A 21,870-nucleotide genomic window follows, 5' to 3' on the forward strand; every position below is an offset into this window, starting at 1 on the left:
GCCAAATGTGGGTGACACCATTTTGGATGTTCTAGCCTGAGTTGAACGCCTGGCCCGGACGAAAGCAGCCACATGTGGGGTCCCTGAGAAATAATGAGTCACTATTGTTTTAAACCATTGTCAGGGTTTATTTAGATCTAGACTGTCCCCCCAAAAAACCTCATGTGTTCAGAGGTAGGGCTTTTGGAAGGTAATTGGATCTTGGGGGCACTATGCTCATCACTGGATGAACCCACTAACCAACCTATAGCTGAAGGAAGGGATGTGGTAGGAAAGTGGAGTCTGGGAGGAAAAAGTGGGTCACTGGGGTGTGGCCTGGGAGGGTGTCTGTCCCTCTCCAACACCTCCATTCTCTCTCTGCTTCCTAGCTGCCATAGAACAGGAAGCTTTCCTCTGCCAGATCCTTTCACTGTGCCCTTCGTGCATTGGAGCCAGCTGACTATGGACTGAATCATCTAAAAACCATGAGCCAAAATAAACCTCTTCTCCTTTAAGTTGCAGGTGCTGGTATTTTGTCTCAGTGATGAGGAAAGTGACTAAGACAACCATGACATTTTAGAGTGGTCTGTGGCGCAGCAGCAGATAAGAGAGACAGGAAATTATCCTCAGAGCATTTGGGGCTCATACTGAAAAGCCAGTGAAGTTCAAAGACTTGCTGGGAGCCACAGTTTATTGGAGGTGGAGGCTAAGCAAGAACTCAAATTCTTTACTGTCAATAAGTTGGACTATTTTCACACAGATAAAATGGGTGCAATTTTAACTTTTGCTGATGTGCCTAGAAAGTAGTAACTTACACTGAGTGCTTATTAAATGTGCTTGACACAGTGCTAAATATGTTATCTCAGCTAAATATACTGTCTCATTTAACCCCCACAATGCGACTATTATGTAGGTCTGATATGACCCCCATTTTACAGATAAGATGATTGAGGTTAAAGAATTTAAATATATTTAGAGTCTGCAGATGTGTTGGGTTCTGAAATGCTTGTGCAATAACCACCATGATGCACAGCTTCCACTGACTCACAAGGCATCTTCCCTACATAACCAGTTTTTCTTTCCTGCATGATGTAGCGATTCCATTCAGGGTAATTCTCACCACGTCTTAAATGTGCCTTAGAGTGGGCATGGGTTTCGGGGTGAAGCCTAAATAGAAATGTTTGGATCATTCTAAGAGTTTTTCCTTATTGAACATTTGCTCTGAGTCACTAGGGCTCTTTTGAAAGGGAAGTAAAAAAGTCTGGAGTTTTTATCCTTCATAACAGATATAGTTAAGGCACTTCCCATGTGCTGTGTACTTTCTCCAAACTGAGATTCATTCATTTTTCTCATCTTTAAATTACCTGAGAAGTGAAGGATGAGAATTGTAGGGTTGTGGTTTAATTGTGATCTGGCAACTTTGTACAGTCTGTTTGCTTGTTTGTTTGTGGTATTGGGGATTGAAGTACACACTGAACTAAATTCCCAGCCCTTTCTCAAAATTGTATTTTATTTTGAGATAGGCTTTGGCTAAGTTGCTCAGTTTGAGCCCAGCCTGGGCTTAAACTTGTGATCCTCCTGCCTCTGCCTCCCAGAGTGCTGGTATTACAGGCATCTACCATGCTAGGCTTGTACATTTTTGCTGAGCAAAGAGAGAAGGAAAAAGGAAGGGAAGAGAAATAGGAAAGAAGAGATAAACAGGGGAAAAGTTAGAATCATGAAAAGCAAAATATTGATCTAAAAATATTACTGGGGACTAGAAATCTTAGGGTGCCTCTGCTTGTCACTTTGTTGTAGGATGAGCATACATTGATAGTTTATCCAGGACAGTTCTGGTCTATACTTATGCACCAATTTTAATCATAAATCCTCTGGTGACCCTTCCAGTTGCTTCACTCTTAGCCCCCCACATCAGGTTTTGAGGAATACAGCTAAGCACTAGATATAGTCATAGGCGCTGAGAACTCTGGGTAAAGCCTTCTGCTCTCAAGTTTACTGCACCATAGGGAGACACACAGCAAGCAGCTTTCTGATTTAGGAAGCACAATAGCAGACCCCAGGGGCACTGTGGTAGGCAGCAGGAAGGGAAGAGACGGTGGAGGCATCACAGGACAGGAAAGAGCAAGTACAAAGACAGGGAGGAGTGGCAAGGCGTGGAGCAGTGTAGGGAACCATAGTAACCAGTTGCTCTTCATAGCCAAATGTAACTGGAGGTTCCTCCCATATTACTTTTGGGAAAAGGATCATCTTATATTAATTTTTTCCAAAGTACTTTTTTGTGATGCGATCTCCTGGCTACTTCAAGTAAAATAAATTACCATTTGGGAAAGAAGATGAAGTTAGTTGAGAGAGAGACTTTTAGTATTATTCCTTGCCTCTGACTACATCATGCAATTTCAAAAAGTTCTATGTTACAAACACTGAAGAAAGCTGTGAAGATGATATGCTCTGAAAAGCTGTGTTCCATGACTCAAAAAGTGGCTCTAGTAATGATGACGACAGACATTGTTATCAGAGCTGCTAATGAAGAGCTGGAATAAAATTATTTCATGAAATCTGAGAGACAGGAAAAATCAATATTTAGGGGCTTGAGGCTGGGAGTGTAGCTTAGTGATAGATGACATTCTTAGCATGGGAAGTCCCTGGGTTTAATCCTTGTCATAAAAAAAGAATCAATATTTCCAAATTAATATTTTGTGTAACTTTAATGTAAACCATATTTAACTAAATAAATATATTATATATTACAAATAGATGTTGCAAAATTTCAGCTGTATCCCATTCAAGTTGTCAATAAAAGGTGTTTTGGGGGGAAGGACATCCTATCATGAGAAAATGAGGAAATTGCTTATCTAGGGTCACCTGTTATTTAGCACTTCTCATAGTTCAGTCTATAGGGGACCAGGGTCTACAGTTGAGGAAGCAGCAAGAGATGAAGGTGGAGAGGAAGGCAGGTGGTCAAATCAGAAAGGATCTTGTATACTATGCCAAGTCCATACTAGATGACTGAAATCTACTCATAGGTGTACAGAAGGTGATTATACCTTAATTAAATTTGCATTTTAGAAGAATCATTCTGTTGATAGTGTGGAGGGTCTGAGGATGTAATGAAGAAAACACTCAAGCTTATTGTCTCCTATTATAGTCTCTAAAAACAGGTCACATCTGACAGCAGATGTATGGAGGTTCTCCCCCCCACACACACACACACGCACATACACACACCAGGCAAGCAATTAGTTCAGCAGTGGACAATTCAATTCTGACACTATCTATCTGGAGACAGTATCAGATCCCACCGGTTGAGGGCTCAGTCCCCCAAACTGCCCCCTACCCCACTTCAGATGCCAATCACAAGCTCCAGTTGTTTTACCTGTGCTTTTTTTTTTTTTGCAATGTGGTATTTAAACATGTGTGTCTAATTTATTTCACTTAAGAGCATGGTCTCAAGGTCCATCTATTTAGCTATAAATGTTTGAAGCTCATCTTTCTTTATGGCAGAGTAGTACTCTATTGTATAAAAAAACACATCTTTATCAACTCATCAGTTGATGGGCATTTGGGCTGTTTCCAAGATTTAGCTATTATAAACTGTGCTGCTATAAATATGGGTGTGCCTATATTGCTGTGGTATGATGCTTTTAATTCTTTTGGGAAGATACCAAGAAAAAGTATACCTGGGTCAAATGGAACCTCTAATTTTAGTTTTTTGAGAAATCTCCACACTTATTTCCATAGTGCTTTCACCAGTCTACACTCCTACCAGCAGTGGAGCAGGGTTCCTTTTCCCCCACAGCCCCTCCAGCAGTGTTATTGGTTGATTTCTTGATAGCACCCCCCATTCTTCTGGAGTGAGATGGAATCTCAGTGTTGTTTTAATTTGCATCTCTCCAATGACCAGTGATACTAAACATTTTTTCCATATATTTATTTGCCATTTCGAATTCTTTATCTGAGAAGTGTCTTTTTATTTCAGATGTCCATTTTTGCACTGGGTCTTTAAATTTGAGGGAACTGATTTTTTTTTTTAGTTCTTTATATATTCTAGATGATATTACCTGTACTTTTGACCGAACAGGTAGCTATCTGAGTTCTCACAATCTTCTCCTTGGGTTTGATTAATTCGCTAAATGTCTACAGAACTCATGAAACACATTTATGGTTTTATTATAAACATACAATGAAGAGATGCATAGAGCAAGGCTGTGGGAAGGTCCAGAGCTCCCATGCCCTCTCTGGGACACCATCCTCTAGGACTATCCACATATTTAGCTACCTAGGGTCAATCTGCACTCTGATCTTGGTTTTTACAGAGACTTTATTGCACAGGCATGATTAAAGCATGGCCAAAAGTTTAGAAATGTGATTGTACAAAAAAAGTATGAGCCAATGTTTACAAAATAAATGGGGAGATCCAGGAGGCCTGCCTGTACAGATTCTTGGTATCTCTGAGCAGCATTCCTTCTTCCCAGATAAAGTCAGAACCTCTTCTAAAATAGAGGGCTTATGATCTACTAGCAGACAAGGTAGGTCAGAGAATATCACCAGATACATCGGAAAGGTATGGGAAGATTAGAGTATATTTTTAGTTACCATGACTTGCCTTGGGGGAGAGGAATTTGAGTTTCTGTAACCTGCCTTGAAGAGAAGATTAAAAAAAAAGGGGGGGGGAGTGAAAGGAGGGTAGGAGAAGGTCATAGAGATATCTTTCTTTTTGAGGTAGGCTTTTGAGGCCTAAAGAACCCCAACGCTATAACAAAAGTCTCTTTCACTTTTCTTGTTTTAAAGTTGTTCTGAAGTTGCTTTAGGAACCAAGGACAAAAGTCCAAATATTTTAACCTTATTGTTCTAGTCATTTCAAAAAGCACTATGGGAGTCATGAGGCAGAAACTGGATGAAAGCCAAAAAATATGTATCTCATAATATCACAGAGGGCCATGGAAGAATGGAAGAATATTAACTCATGCTAGAAATATGAATGTGCTGAGAGCACTCATGGTGTTTTGTGGTGGCATCCTCAGAGCCTCATGGATGAGTATCTCATGAGAATCTCATCCATGGAAAGTACTCAACATTTAATAAGTGAATGAATAAGAGAATGAATTACCCACCCTGAAATTCTTGTTCTTCTTAATTCTCATCCCACTTTATTCAAAAAAGACAACTCAAGAGTTTCAGGATGGCTCTTCCCCCTCTAACTGTGCTCATGACTCTTGTGGTTTATCTGTTTTTCCTGAACTGGAGCCTCTACCTCATTTAGTTCTACTTTTCTAATGTCTTGTCATCATAGTCTAAATGACTACAAAGGCAATATATTATCTTAAAACTTTTTTGAAAGGATAACATTTTTAGGGAATATACTAGGGAAAATAAGTTGCCTGTTAGCCTGTGAGCCACCCTTCAATCTCTTAATTATGACATTATGGTACCTCATATCAAACAAATTTCTTCATTTATGGTTAGGATTATAAATGGAGTCAGGCTGTTGGGAAAACTGTCTCTACAGAGAAAAATAAAATTGGATCCCTGCCTCAAACCATCTAAAAAGAGATAGACTTTAATGTAAAAAACTAAAACCATAAAGATAAAAGAAGATGTTGGAATATGTATTTATGATCTTGAGCTATAGCAGCACTTCAACAAAATGTATTCAGCTATATCAACACAAAAGATCTCTTTTCAAAAAAGGATACCATTAAAGACAAAGTTACTGAAGTCATGATGAATTGGAAGAAAATATTTTTAATAGTATATCAGTCAGTGTGTACTAGAGAAATAGATTTAATGCAAGATATACAAATACATAAAAATTTGCAAGATTAATTTACAATGGCTGCCCAGAGAGTGTGGAAGAGTGCAAAATGTTTGCCTGCATGCTGGGGATCCAAAGGATCCAGTTAAAGGCCTGGAGCTCACTGTAGTGTCCTGTGGAAGTCCATTATCAAGAGGCTGAAGAGTCTGCCATAGAAGCCTAAAGTGTTTGTGCTGGAGGCTGGAGTGTGGGAAGCCAGGAGCCGACATCCAAGGTGAAGACCAGAGTTCATCCTAAGAAACAGAAGCAAGACTTCCTTCTTTGTTTCTCCTTTATACCACTCAGTCTGATCTCTCCTTTATACCACAAGCTGACCTACAGTGGGTCTTCTGTCTTTAGTAAATCCCCTCAGCCACACGCAGAACTATGCTGATCCAATTTAGTTGGGCATTTCTTACTCTAGTTGACACAATCAGTTATCTATTACAAATACCTAAAACTGACCAGGGTTACTATGTAGAAGGTACAAGAAAATGCTGCAAAAACAGTAGTGAAATATCAAGAAACTCAAAAAATAGGGAAAAGTTCTAAATAGACAATTCACACAATAAGATTATAAAGAGCTATTCATTTTTATTAATAACCCAACACTAAAAAATACTAAATTAAGTTATCGCTTTCTACCCATTAAATTGACAAAAATTAGAACGTTAGATATTACCAAATGTTGTCAAAGAGTGGAAAAAAATGAGACAGTATTCTTTGGCTGGGGATGTAGCTCAGTAGTAGAGTGCTTGCCTAGAATTCACAAGGCCCTAGGTTAGATCTCCAATACTGGGGAGAGGGAGAAAGAGAGGGAGAGGGAGAGGTACAGAGAGGAAGAGAGGGAGGGAGAGAGGAAGAGGGAGGGAGAGAGGAAGAGGGAGGGAGAGAAGAAGAGAGAGAGAGAGAGAGAGAGGAGAGAATTCTTTAGTGCTATATTCATGTAAAGTTTAAGATGTACATAAAACAATAGAATACTCAAAGATACATATAAACACAAGGACATTTATCAAACATGTTAAATAGAGTTTCTGAAGGAAAACATGGAGTAAGAGTGGAGTCTGGAAATAAAGGAGAAATTAAAAAACTGAAATGAGATAACAAAGATGCCTTGATTGCACTAAGGACAGGTTATGATCTGAGGAGTATGACTAACTAACCTCTCTGCACCAAAGTTCCAAAATAAATAAATACAGAGAACAAGCCTCAGGGAGTTTTCCCTCATAATCCGTGATTTACAAGGGTGCTGACTGCTGAAATATAAAGTCCTTAATTGGTTCCAGTCCAGAGGTGACTGCTTTTCCAAAAGGAGTAATGGAAGGCAAATTCAGGAGATTTCCCACACACACAAAGAGTGCTGATCTCACAGATGATTACATGTCTGCCTTCATTTCTTTGCAGCTCACTCAGATAAAAGCCAAGACCACCCCTAAGGAAGCATTTCCAAGGAGAGGAGTTTGAAAAACATCATTTTGACAAAAATAATTAGTATCACCCAGGGTTTAGGGAGCCGGCTTGAGGACTAAGGAGGAAGTCGGAGATTAACTCAAATGACTGGAGATTCTTTTAAATACAGTAATTCTCTGGGCCTGTAGTTTCTACGTTGGTAAATTGGAGGCATTTGGTAGCAGGGAATTTGTAGAATGTGTCTAAAGAAAATTGAAAAAAATACCAAGGGAATCTCAAGAGTTCTTGTGAATAAAATTATGGTTATGAAAATGAGGTAATTTTTTTTAGCAAGTAACATACTAAATGAATGTAATGACAATATCTTGATCAGAGCTTATCTGGAGTTATCTTTGCAGATGTGTTTTCATGGGAGAATTGTTAGAGCACTATACTATTAGTAAGCACTGAAGTATCTACTAGTTAGCACTGACTGAAATGAAAATGTTCACAAGTATGCTAGGCCAAGGAGTTGTTTTGTGTATCCACTTCAAACAGGCTTCTGAGGACCAGAGTGAGGCCCAGCCTTCAGGGCTTATTTATTTATTTATGTATTTAATATTGTGGCAGGGCTGGGATGTGCTAGGAGACATCATCTTTCACTGCAGTGACATAATAGGATAAGACGCTGGCTAATATAACAAGATAAGAAGAGATTTATGTGATCTCATTGGCTTGTTGGGTAAAATGAAATCAGTCACTGAAGTGATATTCTAATTCAGTCAAGTAAGTCTATAGCCCTGTTGACTTAAAAATTCCACCCCATTCTCTTTTTAACTTCTAATAGTTTTCCTGAAATTAATTGTACTATGTTATGTGTCTTACTTAAGTCTTTTATTTGGAACAGGTTAAGGGAATAGGAATTGACTTCACAACTGGAAAAAAAATACTGGTAAAATTATTTGGGAAGCAGGTTGGTAATGTGGGGTATCACTTATTCAGCCCACAGGTGACTATGCTAAGATGCAGCCAGAGAGATCTGAGTTTGAATCCCAACTCAGCTACTTCTTAACAAGTTCCTTCACGTCTCTGAACTTAGGTTTCCTCATTTGTATAGTGTTCAAATGTTTCAAGACCTAAGACCTACAGCCACATGATAGCAGGCTTTTGTTTATTTAGGAATAGGTCATTTATTTCTGGGAGTCCCCACAAGTATTTACAAAAACAGTCACAGCTTCAACCTTCCCTGTTCTTCCCTGATAAGCTACTTAGAGATGCTGTTAGATCTAAAATATACCCCCAAAGTCTCATATGCTTGGAAGGTGTCTCAATTACTTTTCTCGTTGCTTAGACACAATTTTGGACATCTATAGCTAAAAGAGGAAAAGTTTATTTTTGTCTCACAATCTGTAGAGGTTTCAGTTCAGAGTTGGCTGACTCCAAGGCAGGGCAACATGGCAGAGGGGCGTCACAGAGGAGAAAGAGTCCATGGCAGGCAGAAGTAAGTAGGGCAGCAAAGCAGTGAAGTAACAAGGAAGCTGCAAATGACTCCACTAACTCTCTTTCTGTCCCTTATATTCTATCCAGGCTACCCACCCATAGAATGGGTAGCACTCACACCCAGGGAGGGCCTTCCCATTATCCACTCCCAGAACCATGCCAAACCAATCAGTGGACTATTTTAGTAATCACACACCCTTAATCCCAGGATCACACACTCTGCATTAGCCACCTCGAAAAGCCCCATCTACTACAGCATGAGGATTTGAGAGACATCTAGACAAAAGCCATGGGAGAAAGGAATTGGATCATGGGGGTGGTATACTCATCAGTGGATTCATCTATTGATGAACTTAGCAGTTGAATGTGTTGTTAGGCAATGGGGTTTGGTTGGAGATGAGTCACTAGGGGTGGACGTGGAAGGGTATATTCTTGTTCCACGAGCCTCCCTTCTCTTTCTGCTTCTTGGCCACCAGTGTGTGAGCAGCATTCCTCTACAGTGCACTTTCATCATGCTCATTCTGTCTTGGAGCCTGCCATGGACTGAACCCATGCAATTGTGAGGCAAGATAAACCTCACCTATTTTAGTTGCAGGTGTCAGGTATTGTGTCTCAGTAACAGGAATGCAGCCAATACAGATACTTTGCAGCTGCTGCTAATCCTACTGAGAATATGTACGATTCCAATGCCAAGTGTGACCATCAGCCCATGAGATAACTCAAAATTTTAGGGAAATCTTTTATGCAACAGTAGGCCACTAATACAGATTTTTATTAGAGTGTCAGTTTCTTTCACACTAAAAACCTGAAATCTTGGAATCGCTTTGGAACTTGGCAGTGGGCAGAAGCTGGAAAGAATTTGAGGAGAATGTTAAACACTGAGTTTTAAAGAAATTGTTAGTAGACTCCTTACGGCCTTGAGATGAGTATAGGTAAGGATGTAAAGGGAAACAAGGAAAATGTTATTGAAAATTGGAGGAAAGGGATCCTTGTTATGTAGAGGCAGAATTTTAATAATACTGATGCCTGCATTGGAAGGTAAAAATGTCCCTATTCAATTGAGTATTCTAGTTAAGGACATTTCTTGGTAAAGTTTTGAAGATACTGGCTCATGTCTTCTTGATGATTACAGTAAAATATGAAAAAAATAATCTACAGGAAGAACTTAGAAAACGAAAGGAATGAAGAAAGGATCCAGAATCTGCTGGTTTTGAAATTCCCAGCTTCTCCACGTAGCAAATGGTGCTAAAATAAAGAGATAGTTTTCAGGCAAAGATAAACTCCAAGGTGCTGCCAGGAAAATATCAAACAATGAGGTAAAAGTGGGGCTGTAAAGCCTTTGTTTAGACCTCAAAAATATCTATTGATGAGTCAGAAAATCATTCAGACAAACAATAGAGCTTCAAAGATGCCTAGTGTGTTGTACCTGGGCAGGTTCAGCAGAGGAACTCTCCTCAATAAATAACAGCTTATCTTGAAGAGATTTCTGGGTATGAATTTTGTCCAATAGAATGAATCCAGTTCAATTTATAGGAAACATGTAAGGTTCTAAAACATTATATTGGCAAACACACTGCCAGCATGGACACACAGAGACAGTACAAAATGACAAGTGGCCTTTGGATCCTCTAAATTCTACAGGCACAAAGCAAACTGACAGAACTCCAGTTGAAAACATGGGCTACTTTTAATGGAAAAGGAAGGATAACTCAGAAAGCAGAATCAAGAGTCCAAATGGTGAAGTCAAGAACTGTGGGGAGTCATTCCAGGCAGAAGTAGGACTGACCCACAATCATGTAAATTCCAACACGCACCCAATTGCATTTAAGGGTTCTATGCCCCAGTAACTCTTCAGAGCCTTCTATTTTTCCTACTATTTGAGCAAGCATGTTTGTTGGGAGTTCTCCTACGCTGTTCACTCCATTGTATTTTGAGAGTATGCAGAGCACAGGAATTACGATGAAGTGTAACTACACTGGAGCAGCTGCACTTAACAATATATCACCTCAGAGACTTTTCCATACCCAAATCCATTTTAGATGACAAGATTCTGGACTGATGATATAATAGGTTGAGACTTTTGTACTTTGGAAAGAAGTGATAATATTCTGCATTTGGGAGAGACGTGAATCATTGGAGAGCAAAGGGCAGACTGTGGTAGCGATCCTCCAAAATGGCCCCAAAGACACTCTACTTCTTGGTACTCATGCCCTTGTGTAGTTTCCTTCCATAGTGAATAGAACTGATCTATTCTATAGTTTATATTGGAAATGATGGTATGTTATTTCTGAGTTTAGGTCATAAAAGACATTGTTAACTTTCATCTTGTCCTCTGTTGGATCTCTCGCTTTGGGAGAATTCAACTGTTAGGTCATAGGACAATTACACAGCCCTATAAAAAGTGGTGAGGCCTCCTGTCAAGAGCCATGTAAGTGAGCCATCTTAGAGGTGAAACCTACGTTTGTTAAGTTAGCCTTCAAGTGACTACGGTGCAGCCAACATCTTTCCTGAAATCTCTTAACAGACCTTAAATCAGGCACCCAGTGAAGCCACTCCAAGATTTCTGTCTCATAGAAACTGTGAGATAATAGATGTTTATTATTTTAACCTGCTACATTTTGAGATAATTTTGTGTGAAGATTAACATAACAAGGATGCTATCTCTGGGTGTTTCTAAAAATTCCAATTCCTGGGGAATCAGATGGTTCTGTTTTCTGTACAGAAGATCACCTTATTGAGTCTGCCACATAGTCTAACCAGAACTTTATAAAGTATCTTTTAAATAATTTTATCTTCTGCTTCTGAAAACCTCTCTCTATGGAAGGATTGTTATGGTTTATATGCAGATGTTCCCCTCATGCACTCATAGCCAAACCTTTTAGATGATTGGATCATGGGGGCAATATAGCTGACTTGCTACTGAGAGATGGGCTCTGATGAGAAGAGACAGATCACGGGTGCGACCTGGAATAGTATACTTCCTCTCATGGTTCCTCCTTTCATTCTCTGCTTCCTGCGTGCCATGATTTGAGTAGCTTTCCTCTGCCCAGACCCCTCTGCCATGCTGTTTTCATGTTTAAGCCTGCCAAACTGTGAGCCAAAACAAACCTCTCCTCCTTTAAAGCCTTGGGTATCCAATATTTTGCCTAGTGACAAGGAAAGTAAATATGACATGTATCAAAGGAGGATTGTAAATTGTCAGAAACTGTACAGTATTACATTTTAACTGTCAGGTTAAAGAAGAAACATTAACAATAATAACCCACCCCCAAACACCCCAGACCCAAAAATGTCCTTTTAAGACACTAGGAAAAGATTTTCTAAATGTCATAACATTGTGCTTGCAAATGCTGAATCCTTTTCCTTTGAACTTGGGGTAACCAAGCAAAGACCATTACTCACTAGATATACTAATGCTGATGTTTGAGTTGGCATTGGCTGAACTTTTTTCTCAGAATGGTGCATCAATCCCTGTTTCAAATAGACACAGAAATAATTTCCAGAGAAATGAACTGGAGGAAAACAGAAAAATGTATGGAATTGAAACAAAACAAATCTGTTTCCCCTCAACATTCTATAGAATTGTTCTGAGATTAAAAAATAAATATCTAATGAGAACTGCTCACATTATCCACGGTGATATTAAAAAGTATTTGAAATGTTTTTTACCCTCTTTATTTCCTCCAACTTTTGTGAAGATCTAAGGAAATCAATGGAAATCAGACACCCTTCCACCCCTACACCCATTCTTTTTAACCACACCTTGGCCTTTCTCTTGACTTAGATCAAAATGCTAGCCCCCACCAATACAGCTTTTCTGTGAATGGAGAGACATCATATGGGATAAAGATGAGGGAGTTGCCTACACAACCAGCAGCCAGCCTTATGTGTTTAAGTGCTTCAAGACCTCTTCAATAATTAAACCTTTACATTTTTTAACCCACAAAAAAACCTGGGAAGTGCTATTATTTCCATTTTACAGTTTGTTGGTTTTTTTAAAGAGTAGAAAACAGAGTAATGAATTAACTTGTCCGTGGTAACAAAACTGGTTATGCAGTAGTCCCAGGATTTGGGGACCCTGGGGTGGGGATCTTCTAAGGTCGGTTTTAAAGAGCCACACAAAGATCTAGCCCTATTCTTGGCACTTTATTACTGCTTAATATCTAATGTCTCCCTTTCTTTCTCTTGGGAACCCACTCTGAATCTAGAGGGACTCCTTGCCTAAAGGAAAGAGACTGCAGCCTAGTACTCTCCACGAATACTGACTTTCCTCACCTGGCTTCACCTAGTATTTCAGCCTACCCCAAAGCAGCTCTCAGAAAAGGCCAAGACCCCAGAAGTTCGGAGACCCTAGGAGACAGAAATACAAACAAGACTTTGAAAAGAAACAAAGAGCACTGTACTGCTTCGGATCGGTGTTTGCTCAGCGTGACTCAGATTCCCTGCGCCTAGAACAAACACAGCCCTCCTGGGGCCCTCCAGAAATCCCAAGAAGTCAGATTCAGCTCAGTACACAAAGCTGGGTCTTGGCACCTTGCAGAACCCTGTGGACTGCGACTGGCGGTGACACATTGGCAGAGAGAGACAGAAGTCCACGCGGAGCCCAGGCTGGTGGGTTTGCAAGTCAGGTTGACACCTCCAGGGAGGGAGCGGGGGAGGCGGAGCCCCGAGTGCGCCGGAGACTAAGTCCACTCTTCTCTTTCCAGGGGATGCCGAGATCCCTAGCTGCGCGGCAGAGCCCCGCGGGAAAAGCAGAAAAGGGCCATTGCCACTTTAAGTGACTCAGGAAGTGAAAGGGGCCGCCTGACCGCAAAGGGAAAGTGGAACCGGGGCGCTTGGGCCGGGATCTCGCCGGCCAGCGGGGGGCCGAGTGGCTGCGCGGAGGTCGACGGGGCGTGGGCGTCCGCGCCGGAAGTGCGCGGTGGGGGCGGAAGCCGGCACCGGGTGGAGCAGGGCGAGCCGCTCGAGGGCTTGCGCTGCGAGGCGGCAGGGTTCGCCGCGGCCCCAGGCCCCGCTCCGAGACGCGGTGCGGCCCAGACGGGCGGCGATTCCAGCGGCAGGGCCCCGGAGCCGGGTACTAGGACTCGAGGAGGCCGCGCCGAGGCAAGGCGGCGAGCTGCGGGCCCTGAGGCCTCTGGCGCAGCGTCCCAGCCTGCACATGGCCGCCGGAGTGGGCGCAGCCTTCGAGGAGCTGCCTCACGACGGCACGTGTGATGAGTGCGAGCCAGACGAGGCTCCAGGGGCGGAGGAAGTGTGCCGGGAATGCGGCTTCTGCTACTGCCTCCGCCACGCCGAGGCGCACAGGAAGAAGTTCCTCAGTCACCACCTGGCCCAGTACGTCCATGGCGCCCAGGCCTGGACGTCCCGGCCTCTTGGGGACGGGGTGGGGAAGGACGACGACGTCGGGGCTAAGGCGGAGCGGGAGAGGGAAGTAGAAAGCGAAGCGGGGGAGGAGAGCGAGTCAGAGGAAGACAGTGAGTCGGAAGAAGAGAGCGAGACAGAGGAGGAGAGTGAGGAGGACAGCGAGGAAGAGAGCGAAGAAGACAGTGAGGAAGACATGGAAGATGAACAAGAAAGCGAGGCGGAGGAGGACAACCCAGAAGAAGAATCCGAGGCAGAAGGAGAAACTGAGGCAGAGAGCGAATTTGACCCAGAAGTAGAAATGGAAGCAGAGAGAGTGGCCAAGAGGAAGTGTCCGGACCACGGACTCGATTTGAGCACTTATTGCCAGGAAGATAGGCAGCTCATCTGTGTGCTGTGTCCAGTCATTGGGGCGCACCAGGGCCACCAGCTATCTACCCTAGATGAAGCCTTCGAAGAGCTGAGAGTAAGTACTGGACACTCAAGAGCATAAGCCTTTGGGGTCAGGACACCTGGGTTTCAACTCAGATGACCTAGCTGTGACCACATTTACTTTCACCATGCCCCCCTAGAATTGGTCTGTTCCACTTGTTGGGAGCAGATCTTATTTACTCATTTTGATTGCACTCCTTTGCGAATGACGTGAGAATTCTGGGCTCTGACCTGTGAAAAATACACAAAATCTATTATATGGTTTCTGAAAAGTTGCAAACTTCTGGTGTCTGGATCCCAGGTGAAGCATCCAATGATAATTTTGACGCCATTTAGGCCAGTTTCCCACAGCCTCACCATTGTTACTTAAGCCTGGACTTGAGGCTCCTGACATGGCAATCCTCTGCCTACTTGAAAACATGGGAAGCTGTCATTTAGCCAAATGAACCCAAACAGATGGTTCTTACAGAGAATAAATTCCCTCATCAAATGATTTTCACAAACTTGTGTGCCTTCAATTGCTGCTTTTAGGTTCTCCTTGTTTGAAACTTGGTAGGAAAGGAGGGTAAAATGGTGAAGGACATGTTGGGGTGGGAATAAAGGTTCTATCCTCCATCTGGGCTTTCATGTGTCTTGGACTTCGTTAGTCCCCACAATCAGTGTTTGGCAAGTAGTAGGTGTTTAGTATTTGTTGAATGAATTTGCAAATTACTTTTTATTTGTAATGTGAATGCTTACACTCAGTAAGAGAAACTGATAGTGTTAACCAGGTTGAGGATAGTTTGTGTAATCAGTTTGTTAAGTGATCAGTGTATTAGTGAATGTTGTCATATGACAACTTTTGCTTACAGTTGCTGTTATTAGATTACCAACTATTTTGATAATGAAGATCCTTTGTGTTATGACCCCCACCCCTCCAACCCCACCCCATTTTTGAGATAAGATTTTGCTGTGTAGTTCAGCCTTGAACTCACTATGTAGCTCCGGCTGGCCTCAAACTTGGCTGGCCTCAAACTTGTTCGATCCTCATGCCTCATGCCTTCTTAGTGATAGAATTACAGGTGTGTGCCATCAAGCCTAGTATTCCCATTTTTTATTGTACAATACAGGTTCTGAAAATGTGTAAAAACACTCAAGCACCCAAATTATGAAGTACATCATTGTTGACCATATTGACCCCCCAAGACCTTTTTCCAATTATAATCATTTTCCCCTAGGTAACTATTATCATGACTTCTGGGGTGATAATTTTTGTGCTTGTCTTTATGCTTTTACCACATAGGTATGGATTAGTGAACTTTTTTTTTTTGGTACCTGGGATTGAACTTGGAACCTTGCGTTTGCAAGGCAGGCGCCAGAACCACTGAGCTAAATCCCCGGCCCCTGCATTAGTAAAGTTATTTGAACTTGACACATTGGTATCATGTTCTTATCATGCATTCTTTTGAGTTTTGCTTCATTTTAAAAGATTATTTGTGGGATTCATCTATTGGATGACTGTAGTTCTTTTTCATTGCTGTATTGAATTTCATTTTGTGAATATGTCACAAGTTACTCTCACAGATGAATGTTTTGTTGCCAGTTTTTGGAGCTTTTAGCTATTATAAATAACATAGACATAAATGTTCTTGGTCATTAATCTATGTTGAAATGGAATATAAATTTAGGAGTCAGATTGCTGAACATGGACTATGCTTATCTTTAATAGAACTAAATACTTCTACTATTTTCTAAAGTGGTTGTACCAGTTTGCCTCATCATAAAGAGTATGAGTGTTCCTGTTGCTCTGTAGCTTCACCACCACTTGCTATTACAGTGCTTTTAATTTTTGTCAGTCTTGTGCGTATGCAGTTTTGAATTCCTCTGGTTAGTAGTGATTTTGAGAATCTTTTGTATTTTCTCTTTTGTGAAGTACTCAGCCAAGTCTTTCATCTTTCTATCAGGTTGTTTTTTTCATTAATTGATAGGAGTTTTAATGTATTTGTTTCTGACATCTTTGCTATATATATGGATTTCAAATATCTTCTACTTTGTGGTGTTTTTCTTTTAAAAAATTTTGTCTTGAATAGAAGTTCTTCATTTTATCGTAAAACTTATGAATACTTTCCTTTATGGCTTATGATTTTTTTATTGTCCTCTTCCACTTAATACTGATTTTTCTAGAGTCAAAGTAGAGGCTCAGTTTCATTCTTTCCCCTGTATAGATAGTCAGTTGCTCTAGTAGCATTTATTGAAAAGGATGCCTTTTCTGTACTGACCTGCTGTGCCACTTGTCATAAATTAAGTGCATAAAAGTGTATGACCATGTTTCTTGACTTTTCCATACTGTTGATATGATAGTATATGCCTGTGTGAACAAGATATTTTCTGTTACCATAGCTTTATAACATGTCTTAATATCTGGTAGAGCAAGTCCTTCTACTTTGTTCTACAAGTGTGTCTGAGGCAGGCTTATTCTTTACATTTCTTAAAAATCATACTTTAAAAAAGTCTGCAGGAGTTTTGGGGAGCTGTTATGAACTAATATTAGGAGAATTAGTACCATTATAATAAGTCTTCTGACCCATTTGTTTAGGCCTTTTTATTGCTTCACATAAAGTTTCATAATTTTCTGAATGATCTTACACATCAATACATCACTGTTATGTACTTTAGATACTACAAAATTTTATAGTATTGTAAAATGTTTTTAATTTTTGTTTGCTAATTACAGGAGTATGATTAACATTGATATATTGATTTTTTACATTAAGCTATCTGCTAAATTCTGTTATATTTTAATAATTTTTTTGTAGATTCAGTTTTTATATGTGATTGTATTATATGGGGAAAGGAACCATTTTGTTTCTTTCCAATCCTGTACCCACTATTTGCTTTTTCTTGTTTTTTTTAAATTTTTTTATTTTTATTTTTATTTTTATTTTTTTTTTGGTGCCGGGGATCAAACTCAGGACCTTGCGCTTGTGAGGCAGGCAGCAGAACCACTGAGCTAAATCCCCGGCTCCTATTTGCTTTTTCTTTTCTTTTTTTTTAAATTAATTTTATTGGTACAGTATAGATATAGATATAGATCACAGTCATCATAGGGAATTTGTACCTGTACATGATATATCGTGATTCCTCTTTTTTTCCCATTCCCCTCCCCTCCATTCAACCCATCTTGCCCTCCATATTTACAAAGGTTTGTTTCCATTTCAGCTATTTACTTTTTCTTGCCTTTCTGTTCTGAGTAGGACTTCCAGTGTAATATTAAATAAGTGTGATACTAGATTTTCTGGACTTGTTTTTAACCTGGGTATAATTTATATTTCACAAGTGTAGTAATATTTATAGTTTTTAAAAATAGGTGTTTCATTGGAAACAAGAAAGTTATCTTCTAGTTTGCTAAGGTTTTCTTAATTTTGAATGGGTACTGAATAGCAAATCGTTTTTCTGCATCTGTTAGGATGATCATTTGATTTTAGTTTTTCGCTATGTTAATGTGATTAATTACATTAATGATTTTAAAGTTAAATTTAAAAATCAGTGCTATCTTCATATGTTTCAAAAGCCTCTCTCCCTTTCACCCTGTTCTCCCACCAGCTGTTGGTAACCACTTTTATTAGTTCTTTGCTTATTCTTCAAGTGTTCTTCTTATAAATATCAGTGTTTGCATGTTTGATCTTATTTCCATCTCTTCATGTTTGTATATTTTATAATTAAAGCAGCCTTGCATTTCTGGGATATATTTAACCCATCTTGGTTATAATGAAGTATACTTAATGTTTGGGGGTTTGGTTTATTAATTTATGTATGAAATTGACCTGGTCCTTTGTGCGTGTGTGTGTGTGTGTGTGTGTGTGTGTGGTGGTACTTAGGGTTGAACCTAGGGCCTCATGCATGCCAGGCAAGTGTAGTTTTCTACCGTTAACCTACACCTCCAGCCTCATCTAGACATTTTATTTTTATATTATTTTATTTTTTGCAGTACTTCAGATTGAACTGTCTTCTCACTTAGTTACATCCTCAGCACCTTTTACAATTTTTAAGATAGGATCATGCTAAGTTGGCCAGGCTGGGTTCAAACTCGTCATCATCTGCCCGAGCCACCCAGAGCACTGGAATTACAAGCATGGACCACCAGGCCTGGCTAGACCTTTCATTCTTTTTTATTCATACTGTAGCTATTCTCTGTATATGTATAAGAATAGTAAGCATGTTGATTTATACTCTACCTCAGGTGATTCCAAGATGTGATGAGTTTGTTGGTCTTTTTCTGCTGTTTTGATTTTTTTTCTTTCAGTTTGTTTTCCTTTATGCGTAGTGATTTAACTTATCATTATCTTTAAAAAGTTATTTGTGGGTAACCCCAAGCCTGCATGAAGCTGTATTTTCAAAAGATTTTAGTTTGAAGATACAGCTTACTTGAAATTCCCTTAAACTAAGTTAATTTCTGGAGGCTTCTTGGAGCACATTTTAAGGAGGGCCTATCTGAGATTACAATTTCTTAAAGATTTTTCTATTCATTATTTTTCCCCCTTAATATTGAGAATTGAACCCAGGGCCTTTACACTGAGGTACATTCCCAGCCCTTTTTAAAAATTCTGTTTTAAGACAGGGTCTTGCTAAGTCACGAAATTGCCTAGGGTGGAGTAGAACATTCTGTCTTCCTGCCTCAGCCTTGCAAAGTGCTAGGATTACCTGCATGCACCACCATACCTGGCTCCTCCCTTTGTTTTGTTCAGCTCCAAAACACTCTGAACTCCCTTTTTGGTTCCTTTTGGAAATTGAGATAGTGGCAAGTTTATCTTTAGTTTGCCTTTGCTACTCTGGGAGGGATGAAAAGGTAGGACAGTCCCACATCTATATGGAAAAGATCACCTTTAAATGTCTCACTTTGAGAATGATAAAGGCCTTACACAGTCCTTTTTTGGGGAATTAATAAGTATCCTCAGATCAAGAGCTGCTTCCTGTACTTTGTCTTAACATTGGAACAATATCATTAACTAAACTATAAACCTTATTGAATTTCACCAGTTTTTCCATAACAATTGCTGCACAGTCCTCCTATCCAAGACCTCACATTGTGTTTTTTTTGTTTGTGTTTTTTGGTTTTTGGCAGTACTGGGAATTGAGCTCAGGGGTCTTCACACTACATCCTCAGCTCATTTGTTTCCTTTTGTTTTCTTTGAAACAAGGTCTTGGTAAGTTTCTCACATTGGGCTTTAATTTAGGATCCTCCCGGCCCAAGTGCTAGAATTGTGGGCGTGCACTACCATACTCACCTATGTTTTCTTATTTTTGATGACCTTGTTAGTTCTGAGGAGTCTTAGCCAGGTATTTTAAAACATGTTCCTCAATTTGTTTATCTGATATTTTTTTATCTTAGTAATACTGTAGTTAATGGTTTTGTTTTATTTTAGGGGGAGGATACAATAAGGCATTCTTTTATGCCTTGTTTTTTCACTTAGTAGTGTTTTCTAGAAATCACTCCATAGATATACCCCTTTCTTTTTACCTCTCGTTTTTTTTCCCAGCTGCAAATTGTGTATTATTCATTAAATTCTTAATTTAAAATATCATATTTTTCAACTGTAGAATGTCAGTTTGTTTTTTGTTTGTTTGTTTGTTTGTTTGCAAGGGTCTCTGTGTAGCCTGGGCTTACTGGAACTCACGATCCTTTGATTTAAGTTTTCCAAATGCTAGCATTACAGATGTGTACCATCATACCCAACTGATTTGGTTACTTTTTAAGATCTTTTTCTCTGGGTCATTTTGAGTCTCCTTCCTTATTATGTCACATTTCCTGATTCTTGTGATGTCTCACAGTTTTTCATATAATGCCAGGTATTATGTTTAAAAGGACCTTAAGTAGTTATTTTCTTTTTTTTGGTGTTAAGTATTGGACCCAAGGCCTTGTGCCATGAAATGAATTCATATGTGTGTGTGTTTGTGTGTGTGTGTGTGTGTGTGTATAACAGTATCACCAGGAAAATAATAGTAGATAAATCCAAATTGAGGAACATGTTCAATAAAGATTTGAACTTGGTGGGAGACATTGTACCACTAATTTCAATTGTCTGCAGAGGTTATGAGTACAGTGTACATTTCCTATTGGCAAGAGAGTCTTTTAGTTTATTAAAAGTGGCTTAGTATGGTAGTAGGCAAGAGAAGATTGTAACGCTACATTCACTCATTTGTTCAACAAATACTGAATATTAGCTGAATGTAGTGACTTTCTCAGCATTGAGGATAAAGCAGTGAACCAAATACAATCCCCTACTTCTCTTGGAGCTTACATTGTATTAGAGGAAAATAAGAAAAAAAATGAGCAAGTAGATGTATAATAAGTATTATAAGTAGTAATATGAGATTTGAGAGGGCTGGGAAGCATCCTAGTTCTGCAACTTAACTTTTCAACCTTGGCTGACATATGTAACAATTTGGCTGTGTTTCCATATTCCAAAATGGAAATAATGGGAAATAAAATAGGGTATTTGTGATAGTGAAAACAGTGGGTGATAAATGCTTGACCCATTTTTAGGGCTCCATAAGTGTTGGTGGTTGTTCTTATTAATATGGCAAAGCTAAACATAAGTTTAAAGTTGGGAAGAATTTGTACAATTTATATTTTGTTGCCTCAATGCTGAATCAGGCTGTGAATAACTAGTATTGGTGGTAGAAAGCCAAATTGTATCCAAAGTTTCCTGACACTTAGAGAAAAGCAAACTTAACAGTAGGCTAGAATGGGGAGGGAACCAGTATTACCATATAGCAAGAGAGGATCGGGGATAGAAGCAACAAGCTAGGCTAAATGGACTGAGGTGATAGCTTTGCGGGATAGTTCTCAGCTCATAGTCACAGAAACACAGTTCTTTTTCTTTTAGACTTTGTTATTTTACTGTTCAGCTCTGTGGGATTTGGTCTCTATAGAGAATTTTGTGGGTACAAAATTGAACTGAGCCTAGGCTCTAGTTTTATCATGAAAAAATAGTTGCATAGGGCATTTATGATCTCTCATCTAGGTCATAATTTCTCATCTCAAATGTGCTGGTTTCTCTTGCTCTATAATTATTTCGGGCCCTAAAAATAGGTCATTGAGTATGACAAGGGATCTTTTTCTTATGGATTTATTCATATGAAATTTTAATGTTGTAAGAATATGCTTTCAGAGCTACATTTAATGATTTTTTTGTGTGTGGTTGAATAGTAAAGTACAATTAGATATAGTAAGTACTCTTGACCAGTAGTTTTTAGAATTATTTAAAATACAACCTATAATAAGGGAAATATCTTTTAATTGTGATCTTGTTTATATTTCCCAGCCTCTTTAGATAACTCAAATGGAACACTTTTCTTGACTGCATATGATGTGTTCTGATTTTGTTCTGTTAAGAATTCTATGCTCTCCTACTAAATTGATTTTATGGCATACTGTG

The 21,870-nt window shown here is 39.6% G+C and overlaps 1 protein-coding gene across 7 annotated transcripts in view; it reads left to right on the plus strand.

Moving 5' to 3' along the window:
• Positions 1-10,335: 10,335 nt before the first annotated feature.
• The window catches only part of Trim44 (TRIM family member 44), a 205,049-nt gene continuing 193,514 nt past the window's right edge, over positions 10,336-21,870 (plus strand). For 6 of the 7 annotated variants that reach the window (XR_015448986.1, XM_087205600.1, XM_004852034.4 and 3 more), the window contains exon 1: positions 10,336-14,486. Coding sequence is in view for 6 of the 7 variants with exons in the window: in XM_087205600.1 (XP_087061726.1) it covers positions 13,818-14,486 (669 nt within the window). In the remaining variant the exon portion in view is untranslated. The remainder of the gene's footprint in view (positions 14,487-21,870) is intronic. The other variant, XM_087205599.1, reaches the window with a different exon arrangement.

The sequence above is a fragment of the Heterocephalus glaber genome, unplaced genomic scaffold (genome assembly GCF_053883595.1).
Source record: "Heterocephalus glaber isolate CG9 unplaced genomic scaffold, H.glaber_assembly_v1.0 deba00000594, whole genome shotgun sequence".
Taxonomy (NCBI): Eukaryota; Metazoa; Chordata; class Mammalia; order Rodentia; family Bathyergidae; genus Heterocephalus; species Heterocephalus glaber.